General features: G+C 35.2%; 1 protein-coding gene across 1 annotated transcript in view; it reads left to right on the top strand.

The window, feature by feature from the left end:
* The window catches only part of PDE8B (phosphodiesterase 8B), a 278,793-nt gene that overhangs the window by 161,006 nt on the left and 103,183 nt on the right, over positions 1-14,604 (top strand). The window contains exons 4-6 of the mRNA XM_051991842.1: positions 753-812; positions 4,154-4,211; positions 12,595-12,683. Coding sequence (XP_051847802.1) covers positions 753-812; positions 4,154-4,211; positions 12,595-12,683 — 207 coding nt within the window. The remainder of the gene's footprint in view (positions 1-752; positions 813-4,153; positions 4,212-12,594; positions 12,684-14,604) is intronic.

The following is a 14,604-nucleotide window of genomic DNA, read 5'->3' as shown; positions in this document are numbered from 1 at the left end:
AGTTTAAATGCTACCTCAGATACTTACCAGATGTACTACCTGATCAAGTTACTTAATCTCCCTCAGTCTCAGTTTCTTCATCTATAAAAAGAGGAGATTCAAACTCATTGACTTCTAAGTTCTCTTCCATATGTAAGTTCATGATCCTATGTGATCCTAAGTCACTGAAATCACAAATCTAGTTCTTGTCTTTATTCCTCTTTATAAACGACAAGGTTTTCTTTGACTTGAGTGCTTGGAGTTTATTATAAAAAGAATTTAAGTTGTATTTTTGTATCTCCAGTTACTAAAGAACATCTTAATTATGATTTTAAAGTCATCTTTTTGGACTACTGTCTTAAAAGGAAAAGTTCTAACATGATAAAGTCCCCAAAACGTACAAATAACTGGAGGATTGTGGAGGTGCCAATTTTTTTTTGCAACATGAAAATTGAACCAGAAAACATGTAATTTCAATGGAATTTGCCAAGTTTTGAAGTGGAAAATTGGCAGCTTTGGTCCACTGGAAAACTGCCGGGAAAAATGCATTGAGTACCTCTGAAATGAGTAAAAAACAACAAAGTGAGCTTTGCTCCAGATACAAGGGCATCTTACTTTCTGTTCCCCAAAGCTCTTCACACCATCCTTTCTAGAAACTCATTTGCTGATTAAATGATTTTGTGCTATTTAAAGTGCTAAGAAATGCCATATGGGACTAACTTGGCAAAACAAAGACGATGAATGTTGTTGGACTTTACATCTTCTCGTTTCAGATCAATCCGAGCTACGAATCCATCAGAACACACGGTTATACTTGCAGTTGTTTCACATATGTAAGTTCTTTTATATTATTTCCCCCAGCTGGAAGGTAGTTGCTTTTCATTCTGAAACTTTTGTTTTATGTATCTCCAATTCAGAATCCAGCAAAACAATAGGGATTTCCTTTGGCTTTGCGCAAGCCTACTTAGAAAGGGGGTTAGGAGTTGGGGCTGTCATTTGTTGAGCAAATTTCTGGAAGGACTTTATTTCTTTGTAGATTTCAAACCTTTATCTTGTCTAATTGATTTTAGCAGTAGTTAATGATACCATTATGTGATTAAAAAAAAAAATTCCAAACAGGGAATTGGAAAGGTCATCATATATTAGGAATGAATAAAAAACCAGGGAGGAACTTTGGAAAAAAATTTATTTCCATTTATTCTTTCTTATTCTTAAAAAAAAATAATACATGGAAAATGTTTGGTTTTTCCATTTAAGGAGAAACAAAGTGTAGCATGAAAACAATACTCTGTTTTCATTGGGAAAAAAGAAAATTGCCTAGCTTTTGGCCGGACCCTTAAAACAAGAAATACCATTAAGGGACAGATTCATAGGATGTTCGAATCAGCAATCATCAAGCTACATTGGTTGAAAATGGAAACAGAGAAGTTAAGTGGTTTACCCAAAGTAACCAGCTAATTAATGACAATTAAAATAAGGAACTGAGGTCTTAATGTGCAAAGAAAAGGGAGGGAAACTGCTAGATGACTGAAGAAGTTTGGAAAACATTCAGCCAGATAATTTTTCTCTACTAAATGACCGTAAACTGATTTATAAGCAATTATTTAAACAAAGAAAGGTGATTTGAACTTCACATGTGTCCCCATGGGAGATTAGTTCCATTAGTTTAGAGATATTGAGGATGCTCAGATTTTTGATATAGTAGGCATATTAATTCCTTCCTATTGTTGCCATTGGTCCTCGTTAATATTGATAAAAATAAAAAAATGAATGAGGATCTAAGTCCTGTTGAGAATTGAACATATTATAGTAATGGGCACAGTTTTCTGTCATCAAGGACTTTAGAGTTTAAGAGAGTTTAAGGGGTCAAGATGGATGAGATTCCTTTCATGATGTGGAAAGCCCCAGGAAAGACTACCCTTGTCAATTGCATGGGGGAGAAAATATGCCATGTAAAAAGCTCTGGATTTGGATTCCTGAGACCTGCATTTGAATTCTGTTTTCCACCCACTTACTCACTTTATAACTTTGGGTGAGTGACATGGGTATTTTAGACCCTACCTTTCTTATCTATAAAATGACTCAGTTTGACCAAATGATCTCTAAGGTCATATTCCAACATGAAAATCCCAGAATCTTATGGAATTTTAGTTCAAAGGAGAATTGATAGAATGCAGTTTCCTAGTGGAAGAATTGTCCTTCCATCAAGATATCTTTAGATCGGCTGTACTCAGAATTCCTTTTTCCCAAAGCCTCTCCTTCCCTCTCAACTCCAGATTTTTTTACTATAAAAATGAAGAGAAAAGTTGATCTTCTTGTTCCACCATACATCATAGCCCCTTGAGCACTGTTAGTTAATAGAATCCCTAAAATATTTTAGAGTGATAATCAATGATGGCAACTTAAGGTTGTATCTTCTTTCTAGTACTTTTTTTTTTTTTTTGATATTTTCTCCGCTGGTGATCCTAAGTTGCTCATAGTATTTTAATGTCTTTGAAGTAAAGGCAAAAACTTTACTTAGTTCACACACTTTCTTTCCTAAACTGGTTATTTCCACCTTATCCTTCTGTCATTTCCCCAAAAGTGGTTTGTTATTTTTTTATTTGCCTGGCATAAATTAGCTCTAGCCCTGGGCAAGTGGTTGTTTCCAAGTCTGATGTTTTATTCGGACAAGAGATGCTCTCCTTGGGGTGCTGGCAGGAGAAGAAAAAAAAGTTTCCTTTTAGGTCCTAAATTTAGCTGTAGGTCCCATTACAAATATAAGATGACCCAAAAGTCTTAGTTTAGTTTGGAGCCTTAGACGTTTGGGATACCCTGTAATAGATAAAAAGATATCAGGCAATGGAAGTATTGTTTAAGATTTTCATCTTTTTAGCCATTTATTTGGTTTTATCTACTTTCCTTTCAATGACATATTCTAGTGGGGTTTTTTACCCCCTTGATACAGGATGTCTCTGTAATACCCTTTCTCTCTCTCTTAATAGAGACAGCCTACCTCCTTGGGTCAAGACTGATGATAAAATGTAGCTGCTGGCATTATCCTTCATCAAATACTGGTTGCAAGGCCAGCCCTCATTAGCAGATGTTTGCAGGGTTTTTAATTTGTTTGAGTCTAGGAGTACTTTCTATTGAAAACTGTTCCTGACTTAGGAACTCTTTTTTTTTTTTCTTTTGCCTTTCCCTTCCAAACCTATTCATCTGATCGATTTACATTCCCAAGTCAGCTTCTTCTTCCATGGTTAGCTCTCTGGTTGTGCTATCTGTAAAATACATATTCTTCAGCTGCTGCCCCATTGTTCATGAGAGTTTACAGGGAAAGGGGAGATGAAAGATTCCTAGAAACCTCTTTAGCAGCATCAGGTGTTAACTACAGACCTGATGAATGGGAATGTCTACTTCTTTAGCCCCTGCAGCATATACCTGCGTGCCACTGTACTGGAAAAGTCCTTAGAAATAATCTAGTCTAAACCAGAGCTTTTACAAATGAGAAAACTGAGACCCCAGTGGGATGCAGGAGGCGTTTCTGGTGTTGCAGATCTGTGGCATTTGCAAGAGATAAATCAGTCACGTAGCTCCAAATGGCTACTCAGTGCTAATGTGACTTCCGTTGAGACAACCACTGAATAGTGTCATGACCATTGGATTTGGATTGTAGCATCCTATCATTAGAGCTGGAAGGAAGCTTCAAGGTTGTTTAATCAGAGGACTTGGATTTCTAGCCCATCTTCCTTCCTTACTATTTGTATGATTTGGAGAAATCTTCCTCTCTGTTCTCCTCTTTCTCAGTTGATAAAATGAAAAGCCTGGATAAGAAGATCACTTAAGTCTTTTCTAGCTCTAAACCTTATGATCCACCTTATGTTGATTTTTGATTTATGTGGGGTTCTTTTTTCTTTTTTCTTTGTTTTTTATTTATTTATTTTTTTACCTGAAAAGGTAATACAAACCATGGAAAGTCAGGGACTCTCAACCCCCAGGAACATACACAGCTATATATGCAATTTACACTTACTATCAGCAAGTGCCAACCATTGAGATAAATTAGAAAGGAGCCTTCCGCTTGGGCCATTGTTAGAGCTAAATATATGTTTGCCTCATTGCTCTCTTTCATGTTTCAGTGTGAGGAATCCTGGTTTGTATCTGCTGAGTGACCACATTTTCTGCTTTGCTGCAGATCGGGTGAACGTGAAGAAACGTCAGTCCTTCCTCTTCTCCATGCAGGCTTCAATAGGGTATGTAAAACCTTTCTATTTATACAGATAATGTCTTTCCCTCCAAAAAAAATCCTTAATTAAAAACAAGTCAAGTTCGAGAAAATCAACTCCTTGCACTGTGATATGTGCCAGATGAACAATAACAATAGTTTCATGCTACAATTTATATCCCTAGCATTTAACATAGTGCCTGGCACAAAGCAGGCATTTAATAATCAATTAATACAAGCAAATAATTGATGATAATCAATATGCTAATTAATTGTAATAAATATATTTTAATATGTTGTTATAATAATTGATTGATGACTGATAAAATAACTCACAATTACTGACTTAACTGAAAATAGTTCTAAATAGTTGGTCAGTACTGAAGTACTTCAAATTTTATGGGAGAAAGTAAAACTTGATCAACTATTTTGAGTTATTGTCCCCTGAGATCATTGTTATTTTATGTCTGGCACATCTCAGAGTGCTAGGAGTTAAGCCCCTCAAAAACATATCCCACTGCCTCTGTCCAAAGTGTCATAGTCCTTAAATATTCATGTTTAGACCACCCTAAGAGCAGATGATGTATATGTGTGTGTTTCATATATGTATGTATGTATATATGTATGTATGTGGTTTTGTTTCTGTGTCCAGCTGGAGTTTTCATTTTTATCAATACCCTAACCATGATGTACTTGACAGCAGTGAAATTATCCTGAAGAAATTAGATTTCAGAGATGTAAGTTTATTCATTTATTCAACAAACAAGTAGTATTATTTTAAATATATTTTTATTTATTTTAGTATTTCCGAATTACATATAAGATATTTTATAATACTTTTTGAAATTTTGAGTACCAAATTCTCTCCCTTTCTTATCCCATGAAAAGACAAGAAATATAATCTCAATTATACATGTATTCATGCAAAGAGTAATTTCATATTATCTATGTTGCAAAAGAAAACACAAATAAAAAACAAGCAAAAAAAAGAAAGTTTAAAAAGTATGTTTCAAACTGCACTCAGAGTTCCTCAGTTTTTTCTCTGGAGATGGATAGCATTTTTCCTCATGGGTTCCTTGGATTTATCTTAAATCATTGTCTTAATCAGAATAGCTAAGTTTCTCAGTCATCCTTATAATATTGCTATTAGTGTGCTCCATGCTGTCCCAGTTCTGCTCACTTCACTTTGCATCAGTTCATATAAATCTCCCCAGATTTTTCTGTTCATCATTTCTTATGGCACAATATTATTCCATCACAATCATATGCCACAAAAATATTTTTTTAAAGATTTTTGTACAAATGGATCCTTTCCCTTTTTCTTAAAAGGAAACTTTTTTCTTAATTTTGTAGAAGACTGTACTAGGCAATAGTGTGGGAAGGAAAAAGACAAGGATAAATAGGGCATAATTTCTCTCTTCAAGGAGCCAACAAACTCCTTTAGGTATTTGTTATATTAAGAAAACGCTGTTTGTCTACCAAAGTGATGTAAACACTCACAAGAACGACAGAAGTGATGACCTAAGGATATATTCTTGGAGGCTGACAAATTTTGAGGACTAGAGTATATATAGAAAGCTTAAAGGATAAAGGAAAGAAAAAAAGGAATAGAAAAGTCAAATCAAGAAATATCAATCTTAAAAAGAGATATTTATTATGTTTTAATTCATAAGAAATATACAAAACAATACATAGGTTATACAGATGATACTCAGTTTTAACACAATATTTTAATTAGTGGCAATTACCTGTTTAGTTCTTGATGTGTTGTTGATTAGGACCATTGGCAAAACTTGCCTGCATACCAAAAATGTACTTTTCATCTTTAATATATAGGGGAATAGGTTTTGAGTGCTAAAACTGGGTTCTCTGGCTAGATCAATATTGATTACCCCCAATAGATTTATCAGATTTTAAATGTATGCTGCATCTGTTGCTCAGACTTATGTGGCCTTTTGATGTGAGTAGACTGAATCTTCAAGAGATGGCATGCTCTGGGGTAATTCATGAGATTTTCAAAATGGGATCCTGTGAACATTCCTCTTTAAACTTTAGATGCCCTGCTACTAGAGGCTAGCTCTGTTTTGCCTGGATGGAGGATTTGGGTGAGTGGGGAGGTGGAAAAGTGTTAAAAAAAAATCTTTTCCTGGCTTTATGTCATAGAGAAAAAGAAACTACACTTTGGGATGACGTTATCTATGTACCAGGGGTATGCTTTAGGGATAAAAATAAAAATACTAAATAAAATATTCAAGATAATATGTTCCACATTGTGGAATTGAATAGGGTGCTCCTAATCAGCTCTGTCCTTCCCTCTCTGAACACTTTCTTTTCATCTGTTATCCATTCCCTTAAAGGAGGGCATTCAGTTCTGATATACTTGGATGCTGTACCTGAGTGAGATTACAAGGACACTTTTTGGACTTATGCAACAGAAAAGGGAGATTGGTAAAGAAAGAGTCCATGAAACTAGGACTCATTTTCTTTAACCTACTTTTAGAGAAATGACAAGCCATCATCACCTTTCATGATTCCTTTTTCTTATCTTTAGAAAACAATTTCTCTGATTCCTTTTTCCCCATTTTTCCCCCAACCCACAATTGTCTTTCAGGGTATCTGTCAAGCTTCTCTCAGCCCCAAGCAGCACAGAACTTTCCTACACATTGAGGAAAGAATAAAATAACATTGAAGTTGTATTACTTAGAGGGAACTGCAGTGTCTTTGGGAGTGTCTTTATGTTTCTTAGACTGGCCTCTTTCATATAATGACCATTCTTGGTCATCAGCATTTTCAAGGTCTGGCCCTCATTCAGTGAATCTGCCTCTAATTAGTACAGAAAGCAGAATAGATTGAATCATATCTTTCCTTGCCTAAATGATTGAAGTTTCCAGATCTATTCAAAAAAAGGAAAAGAAGGCAGACTAAACCTCATGATTTGAACTTTTTATGAAAAAGTGAAATTTAAAGGGCAAGACTCGCTGAGAAGGAAAGGAGTGCAGGGGTAGGAAGCTGACCTTGGAATAAGAAAGGGTTCAAATCCCATTTCTGACACTTGCTGTGTGACCCTGTGCAAGTTCTGTAATATTTTAAGTAACTGGTTATTACTGGTAATTCTTTCAGCCCCTGAAAGAAGGGACTGATCTTCAGGAGATGAAGGTGATTCCTCAATGGGAGTTCCTTATTCCAATTGAATCACAAATCTGTTCCTTCTACAATAAAGTACAATACTTTGTTTCCTTCTAACATTCAAATCCTACTGAAATATATAATGTCTCAACCATATATGGCATAATGCCCATCCATATGAAAAATATTAATCTTCCAGTCCACTTATGTCACTTAGTGCCAGATTGGAAAGTATCCCTAAGCCAAAGGAAATGATTCATTCCTGTTTATCCTTACTATTGGGAAGGTTGAGGCTAATGGGCTGTAGAGTTTGGTGTTCTGAGATGTAGTGGGGTAAATCTGATCAGATATATATGCTAAGAGCAACTATATTATGGTGATTCCCTGAGAGGAAAGGGCCACTAAATGGTCTATGGAAAGATAATGCCATTCAAGTCAGAAAAAGGAAGCAGGTTAAAATAACTTCCATAGTGATCAGCTTTGGAATCAGGCATATCAGTGAGTGGACAAGATCCTGGACAAGACTGAGAAACTCCATCTCCAAGAAAAAAAAATACTTCTTATAAAAATTTGTCTTTATAAAGTGAACATATTTGTGGGGGTTGAGGGATTTTTTCACTTTTTCTGAATTTATTGTGAGATTAATAGGACCCTCCATTGTTGATCCCCAAATATGGAGGCCTACTTTCCTTTTTTGGGCAAAATGATTTAGCTGGCAACATTTCACCCCTACGTTCTTCCAACTATACATGTTATTCTTGCTTTCTCCAGTTGCCTTGAGAATGTTTTCCATATCTGAGTTGTTTTGATTGCATTGAATTATTTGCTGAAACCCAGCCCTGTGTTGTTGGCTCTTTGGCCTACTAGACCAAAGTCTATGGCTATTGATTTGAGATCCAGGAACAAGCTGTGCCATCAGGTATTCCAACATAGCTCTCATTGAAGTCTTAGTTCTATTCATACGTGGCATTTCTGCAGGAGAGATACTCAAAGAACTTTGTATTAATTGACCTCTTGGAGCCATGAATGAACCTGCTTTTTTCTATCTGAAAATGTGTGTCCCTCTTTTTATTTAGTTGTAATTCTTCCCTCCTTCCCTCCCTCCTTTTCTCTCTTCCTTCTTTCCTTCCTTCCTTCCTTCCTTCTTGCCTCCCTGCCTTCCTTTTTTCTTTCTTTCCTTCCTTCCTTCCTTCTAGCCTTCCTGCCTTCCTGCCTTTCCTTTTCTCCCTCCCCTCTTCTTTTCTTCCCTCTTTCCCTCTCTCTGTCCATACAGAATATCCTACTTTTACCTATAAATGCTCTTAAAAAAACATTTTTTATTCTTTTGCATCTCTGAATTCTCCCAAACTACCTTGAAGTTAAACTAGCTTGATTTCTTTCTTAAGAACCAGGCCTTAAACCAAAACCAATCTGATTCTTTATGGCCACCAATAGGTCCTAGGCCAAGCCCCATTTGGTCATTGTTTGGGTCCTGATTGACTCGGGTTGAAGGAAAATATCAGTCGTTTCTGCTTAGATGAGAAACCCTGACGATCTTCCTCTCCTAGATTCATTCATTTAATTTAGATTTTTTTGGACAAGGTGAAAGAAGAGATTCTTTGCCTCAATTGCTACCTAGCCTTTATCATTGAATGGGTGTTGCCTCAGTCACTGTTAAAGACCTTAGCTTAAAAAAACCAAGATCTCCCACTGCTCCCAGGGCCATCTCCAGCCCTCCTGATCTATATCTGGCCACTGGACCCAGATGGCTCTGGAGGGGAAGGTGAGGCAGGTGACCTTGCACAGCCCTCCCCCACTTAAATCTAATCCACTTGCATATCATTGCATCCCCTCCCCAACATCATGGTCCTCTTCAAGAAGGAAGGGCAATGAACAACAAAACTGAGAATTCACATTCTCTAATTAGCACAGAAAACAGAGTAGATTGAAGCATATCTTTCCTTGCCTAAATGACCGAAGCTTCCAGATCTATTCAAAAAAGGAAAAGAAGGCAGTCTAAACCTCATGATTTGAACTTTTTACGAAAAAATGAAATTTAAAGAGCAAGACTGCTGAGAAGGAGAGGAGTGGAATTCACAAGAGAGACATCCTGCTAGAACCTGGGTTCAAATTCAACCTCTGAAGGATATTTTTTTCAGCAAGTCACTTATCCTCCCTGATCCTCAGCTTCCTCATCTGTAAAATGAAGACATTAGACTAGGTGGCCCACGAGAGCCATAATCATTAGATTATGAATTATGACCTATAAAGTTTCACAAAAGGGGATTCTGGCTTTGTAGGCTCCTCTATAGCAGTTATTTTGCTATAATTATACAGACCCATAGGATTTTAGATTAAGAAATATTTTCTTTCCTCAAATCAAAAAGTAAAAATATGTTTTCCTATCTTTAGCAAAAATTATTTCCAGAACTGCTGAAATTTATCTTTTAATCAGTATTATTTCTGCATTATTTTGTTATATCCATGAAAGAGATATACTGATCTTCCTATGTGTTTCACAATAAATCAGTATTCTGTGAAGAATAAAGATGCTCATAAGCAAATTCCCCAACCAGAGGTTCAAGGTTCTCCAGAGCATCAATTAATCAGTCAATCAATAAGCATTTATTAAATACCTGCCTTGTGCTACAGCAGTTAGTGGAACTTGGAATGAGGAAGACATCCTCATGAGTTCACAACTGGCCTCAGACATGTACTAATGTGACCCTGAGCAAGTCACTTAACCCTTTTTGCTTCAGTTTCCCCCTCTGTAAAATGAACCAAAGAGGGAAATGGCAAACCACTCCAGTATTTTTGGCAAGAAAATCCCCAATGGTGTCACAAAGAGTTGGACACAACTGAAAAATGATTGAACAGTAACAACAATGTGCCAGGCCCTTTGCTAAATCCTGGATAATACAAATTCCTTAATTTCATGTTAAGTACTTTTACCAATCTTATTCCAAAATCATAAATTCAGCCTCATTCAGATTAATCCCCTTTAAGAATTTGAAATTTAAAGTAAACATTATTTTTCATATATTTTCTTTTAAATTGTTTATATATGTGCTTTTCCACATTCATTTGTGTAGTTCAGATTATTTTTGTTCATACCTTACTTCTATTAACTATACCCTAAACTTCTTGAAAGCTGATGCCATTGGCTTAGTTATATTTGTTATTCCCTAAAGTTCATACACTTTAAAAATGTTTACCTAGTTTGTCATCACCAGGACAAGCTGTAATTCTTCGTTGGAAGAAATCATTGTGTTTCATTGAGAAAAGAATATGTTTGCCTTCAGTTGTTAGAACACTTGCATATATGAGTGACTTTTGTTCATTATTATAATTGTATGGAATTATATATATAACTTATTATATAATATGTTTGTTATTATAATACATGTTGCATTTAGGTTCTGTGTATGTATTTTCTACTTAACCTCTGGCCTCAGAAGATTAAAAATTTCTTGAAGTAAGGAAACGTATCTTAATCTATCTATACACATCCTTCAATACCTACTATACATATAGATATTCACTATATTTCTAGTGAATTAACAGATGAGTTACTTAATCTTTTCTATAATAAATCTCTTGGAGTTTTTTGACTGTGGCTATTAAATTCAATAGGCGTTTTGTATTATATATTTCATTATCCATTTATTCATCAAGCATTTATTAATTGCCTGTGATGTTTAAGCATCTGGTATCAAGAAGTTTAGGGTAGAGTTAATAGAAGTAAGGTATGAACAAAAATAATTCAAATTACACAAATAAATGTGTGAAAAGGCAGGACTCACAGATAGGAAATATAAGCAAATCTGTAATATATAGTATGACAGATATTTATTTTTTTTCAACATTAGATTTTTTGAAATTTATTGAAAAAAAATAGAGCCAAACAACTATAAATGTTAAATGGCTATTGGGGTGTGCTTTAGCTAACTTGTACTTACAGTTGATTGTTAAAATTTCAATGTAAGCATTTACATTACAGAAAATACTACAAGTAAGGACTTAATTTATTGTTTTATTGATTGTTTAAACCACGACTTCTTAAAGTTTTCCCACTTGCATCTCCTTTTAACTCAAGACATTTTTACAAGAATACTCTCAAGGTCTGACTTAAGAACTTTAGAATTGATTGTATGGCATAAAAGAAACTGTCACAGGACACCCAGCATGGAATCCCCCTGTCAGAGAAGGTGATCTGCTCTATGAGCAGAATTGGATTAGTTCAAAAGAAATATGAGATGTGTAAAGTTAGAGAAGTCACCCCAAATGTTCATATGGACTCTGTGTGTCCGACCTGTGGCAGAGCACTCTGAGCACATATTGGTCTGATTAGCCATAGTTAGATACATTAAAACTCGACTCTAACAGTGATAGCATTTTCAGAATGAAGGATAACAACCAACACTTAACCCCAGGTATATAGGTGTATAAAATAGTTATACAAGTAAAATATTTATTTATTGATAATAAATCATAATTTTGTGACCTTCACAGTTTAAGGAGCTGGAGTTTAGACTAACAAAATGATGAAGAAAATTGTTGGTAATCCAGATTAAACTTAAAAGTATATACATAAAAAGATCAAATTAAAAATAAAAAAGTATATACATACATTTTGTTTTTTCTGAAGAGCTGGTCCTTACACATTTACTAGCACGTTGCTGATAGACATCCATGGACAATATTAAAACTTGCCTATGTCATTTTTCTTAAATTTAAGAAAAGTCCACAATCAACAGCAGCTAGTGATACAGTGAATAGAATGCCCTTGCTTTGGAGTCAGGATAACACATCCTCCTAAGTTCAGATCTGGCTTCAGAAACTTAGTGGCTCTCTGTAACCCTGGGCAAGTCACTTAACTGTGTCTACCTCAATTTTTTCATCTGTAAAATGAACTGGAGAAGGAAATGGCAACCACTCTAGTATCTTTCCTAAAAAAAATAACAAATAAACAAACAAAGAAAAAAAAAAAACACCCAAATGGGATTATGAAGAGTTGAACACAACTGAAAAATAACAAACAACAATCAACAAAAAGTTGTGAAGCAACAATCAATGTTCACCTGATGCCTACCATGGAGTTTCTATGACTAAGGAGTAATTTAGAATCTGAGAACATGTATTCTGGATCATGAGGGTTTTTCATTTCATTTCCTGGTATTTATTTGGAATAACATAAGAGAAATCAAAGTGAGGATGGAGAAGGAGGACACTGTTTATATTTAAAGTTTTCCTTTCTGACAAGTGATTGTGTATGTCTCACAGGCTATCTTTGATTTTTTTTTCAGAGATTTATGGAGAACAGCAGTATCACTGCTTGTTACAATGAACTGATTCAAATAGAACACGGGGAAGTTCGATCACAGTTCAAATTACGGTATGTGGAAAAATTACAAAATTAAGATGCGATTTAGCAATACTCTAAATAAGTTTGTCAATCAGCACCAGTCTAGGTCATTGGGTTGAATGTTCATGGCTGAGCACCAAGAATAATTTAAAAAATCAAACATGTGCACAGGACCAGAAAGTCCTTTTAGTTGATTGAATCCATATCCTCTCAATTAGACTTCCAGAGCCCAAATCACCAGAGCCCAGACCACCCATCCTTTATGATGTAGCCAGAGTGGGAGCCCTTGGAGAAGATGGGATAAGTTTTTAGCTCCTCTGCCTTTCTCAGCACAGACTGCTATTTCAAGCACATTCTTAAAATAATGTACAAGGAAAGTGTTGCTCAATATTAAATTGTCAGACTCTCGCTGAAGAATAAGTAGCTCCAGAGGATTATCTTTTTTTTCTTTTTATTTCTGAATTCATGTTTGGACTTATATGATGTTAGCTCATGGGAATGGATATTTGTCATTCTGGCCAAAATTAAGTTGCCATTATATAGCTCTCTAATGTTGAGCAGAAAGAGTATTAGGAATGAGAAAGACTTGAATTCAAATCAGAGTGCAGACCTTAAGCCTCTATAAAATGGGGTCTATAAAATGTTGACCTATAAAGTGGGGTCAATATTTGCTATTACTTCATGAAGTCATGATGAAGTTAATGTTAATTGTTATCACATGAACTAAATATTTTAAGTAGCAGATTATGAAACTCTTTGGAACTGAGAAAGTATGAAGCATTTTGTGAAATCTAATTAGTGAGAATTTTGATTTCTAATACTAAAATCTTAATTCTAAGAAAAGAATTACAATGTCCCAACCCTTATTAGACCCAATCATGTACTACTCTGGCTAATAATAATAGTAATGTCTAATGTTTATATAATACTTTGAGGTTCTAAAAGTACTTAACACATATTTGATCCTTACAACAATGCTGTGAAGTAGATGTTACTGGTATCCCTTTTATAGACGAGGAAAACAAGACTAAGAAAGATTTTAATTTAAACTTAGTTCCTCCTGACTCCATCTTCCAGGTCTCTGTCTTCTACACCACCAGCAAACTAAATCTTTTACCATAATTTGGCATATGTGTGCACATGTGCTACTAAGATACACTCAAATCCTTTACTCATTTGTTTTTGGGACATTTTTCAGTCATGTTAGCTCTTTTTGAATCCCTTTGGGGTTTTCTTGTCAGAGACACTGGGATGGTTTGCCATTTTCTTTTCCAGTTCATTTTACAGATAAGAAAGCTGAGGCAAATGGGATTAAGTGACTTGATCAGGATCACACAACTAGTAAGTGTTTGAGACCAGATTTGAACTCAGAAAGATGTCTTACTGATTCCAGACTTGGTACTCTGACCACTGTGCTACCTATCAGCCCCCCATTACTCAATAAACATCTAAAATGACTGCTCAAATCACCATCCAGAAAAATGTGTTTGTTATGTATATCTGTGTGTTTAGTCTAAATTACATCTCCACCAAAAGATAGTCTACAAAAGTACATGGTTGTTGACTTCCATTAATTCAGACTCAAGATTAGGGCTACTTCCTTGGTCTCATTCTCTCTACTGGAATCAGCTCTGATTCTGTTAAATGAATTTATCTTCAACTTACCCTTTTTGAAGCTCTTTTTATTTTGATGGAAGACAACATAGTAAGATGTAAAGACAGCTGGACATGGAGTCAGAAGATTCATTTTATAATTTGAATTTTGCTATTAATAACTGTGTAATCATGGCAAATAACATTCTCTCTGGGTTTTGGTCACCTGAACTGGAGAGAGGTTGAATCAGGTGACTTCCAAGATCCCTTTCATTTCTACATCTATGAAAGTGAGCTGCCTTTTAGAGTATTATTCCATTAAGTTTACTGACCACTGTATTTTTAAAAATTCCTTTTA

This window comes from Antechinus flavipes, chromosome 1 (genome assembly GCF_016432865.1).
Source record: "Antechinus flavipes isolate AdamAnt ecotype Samford, QLD, Australia chromosome 1, AdamAnt_v2, whole genome shotgun sequence".
Lineage (NCBI taxonomy): Eukaryota > Metazoa > Chordata > Mammalia > Dasyuromorphia > Dasyuridae > Antechinus > Antechinus flavipes.
The sequence above is the reverse complement of the archived record's forward strand: the minus strand, read 5'-3'. Positions and strand labels throughout refer to the sequence as shown.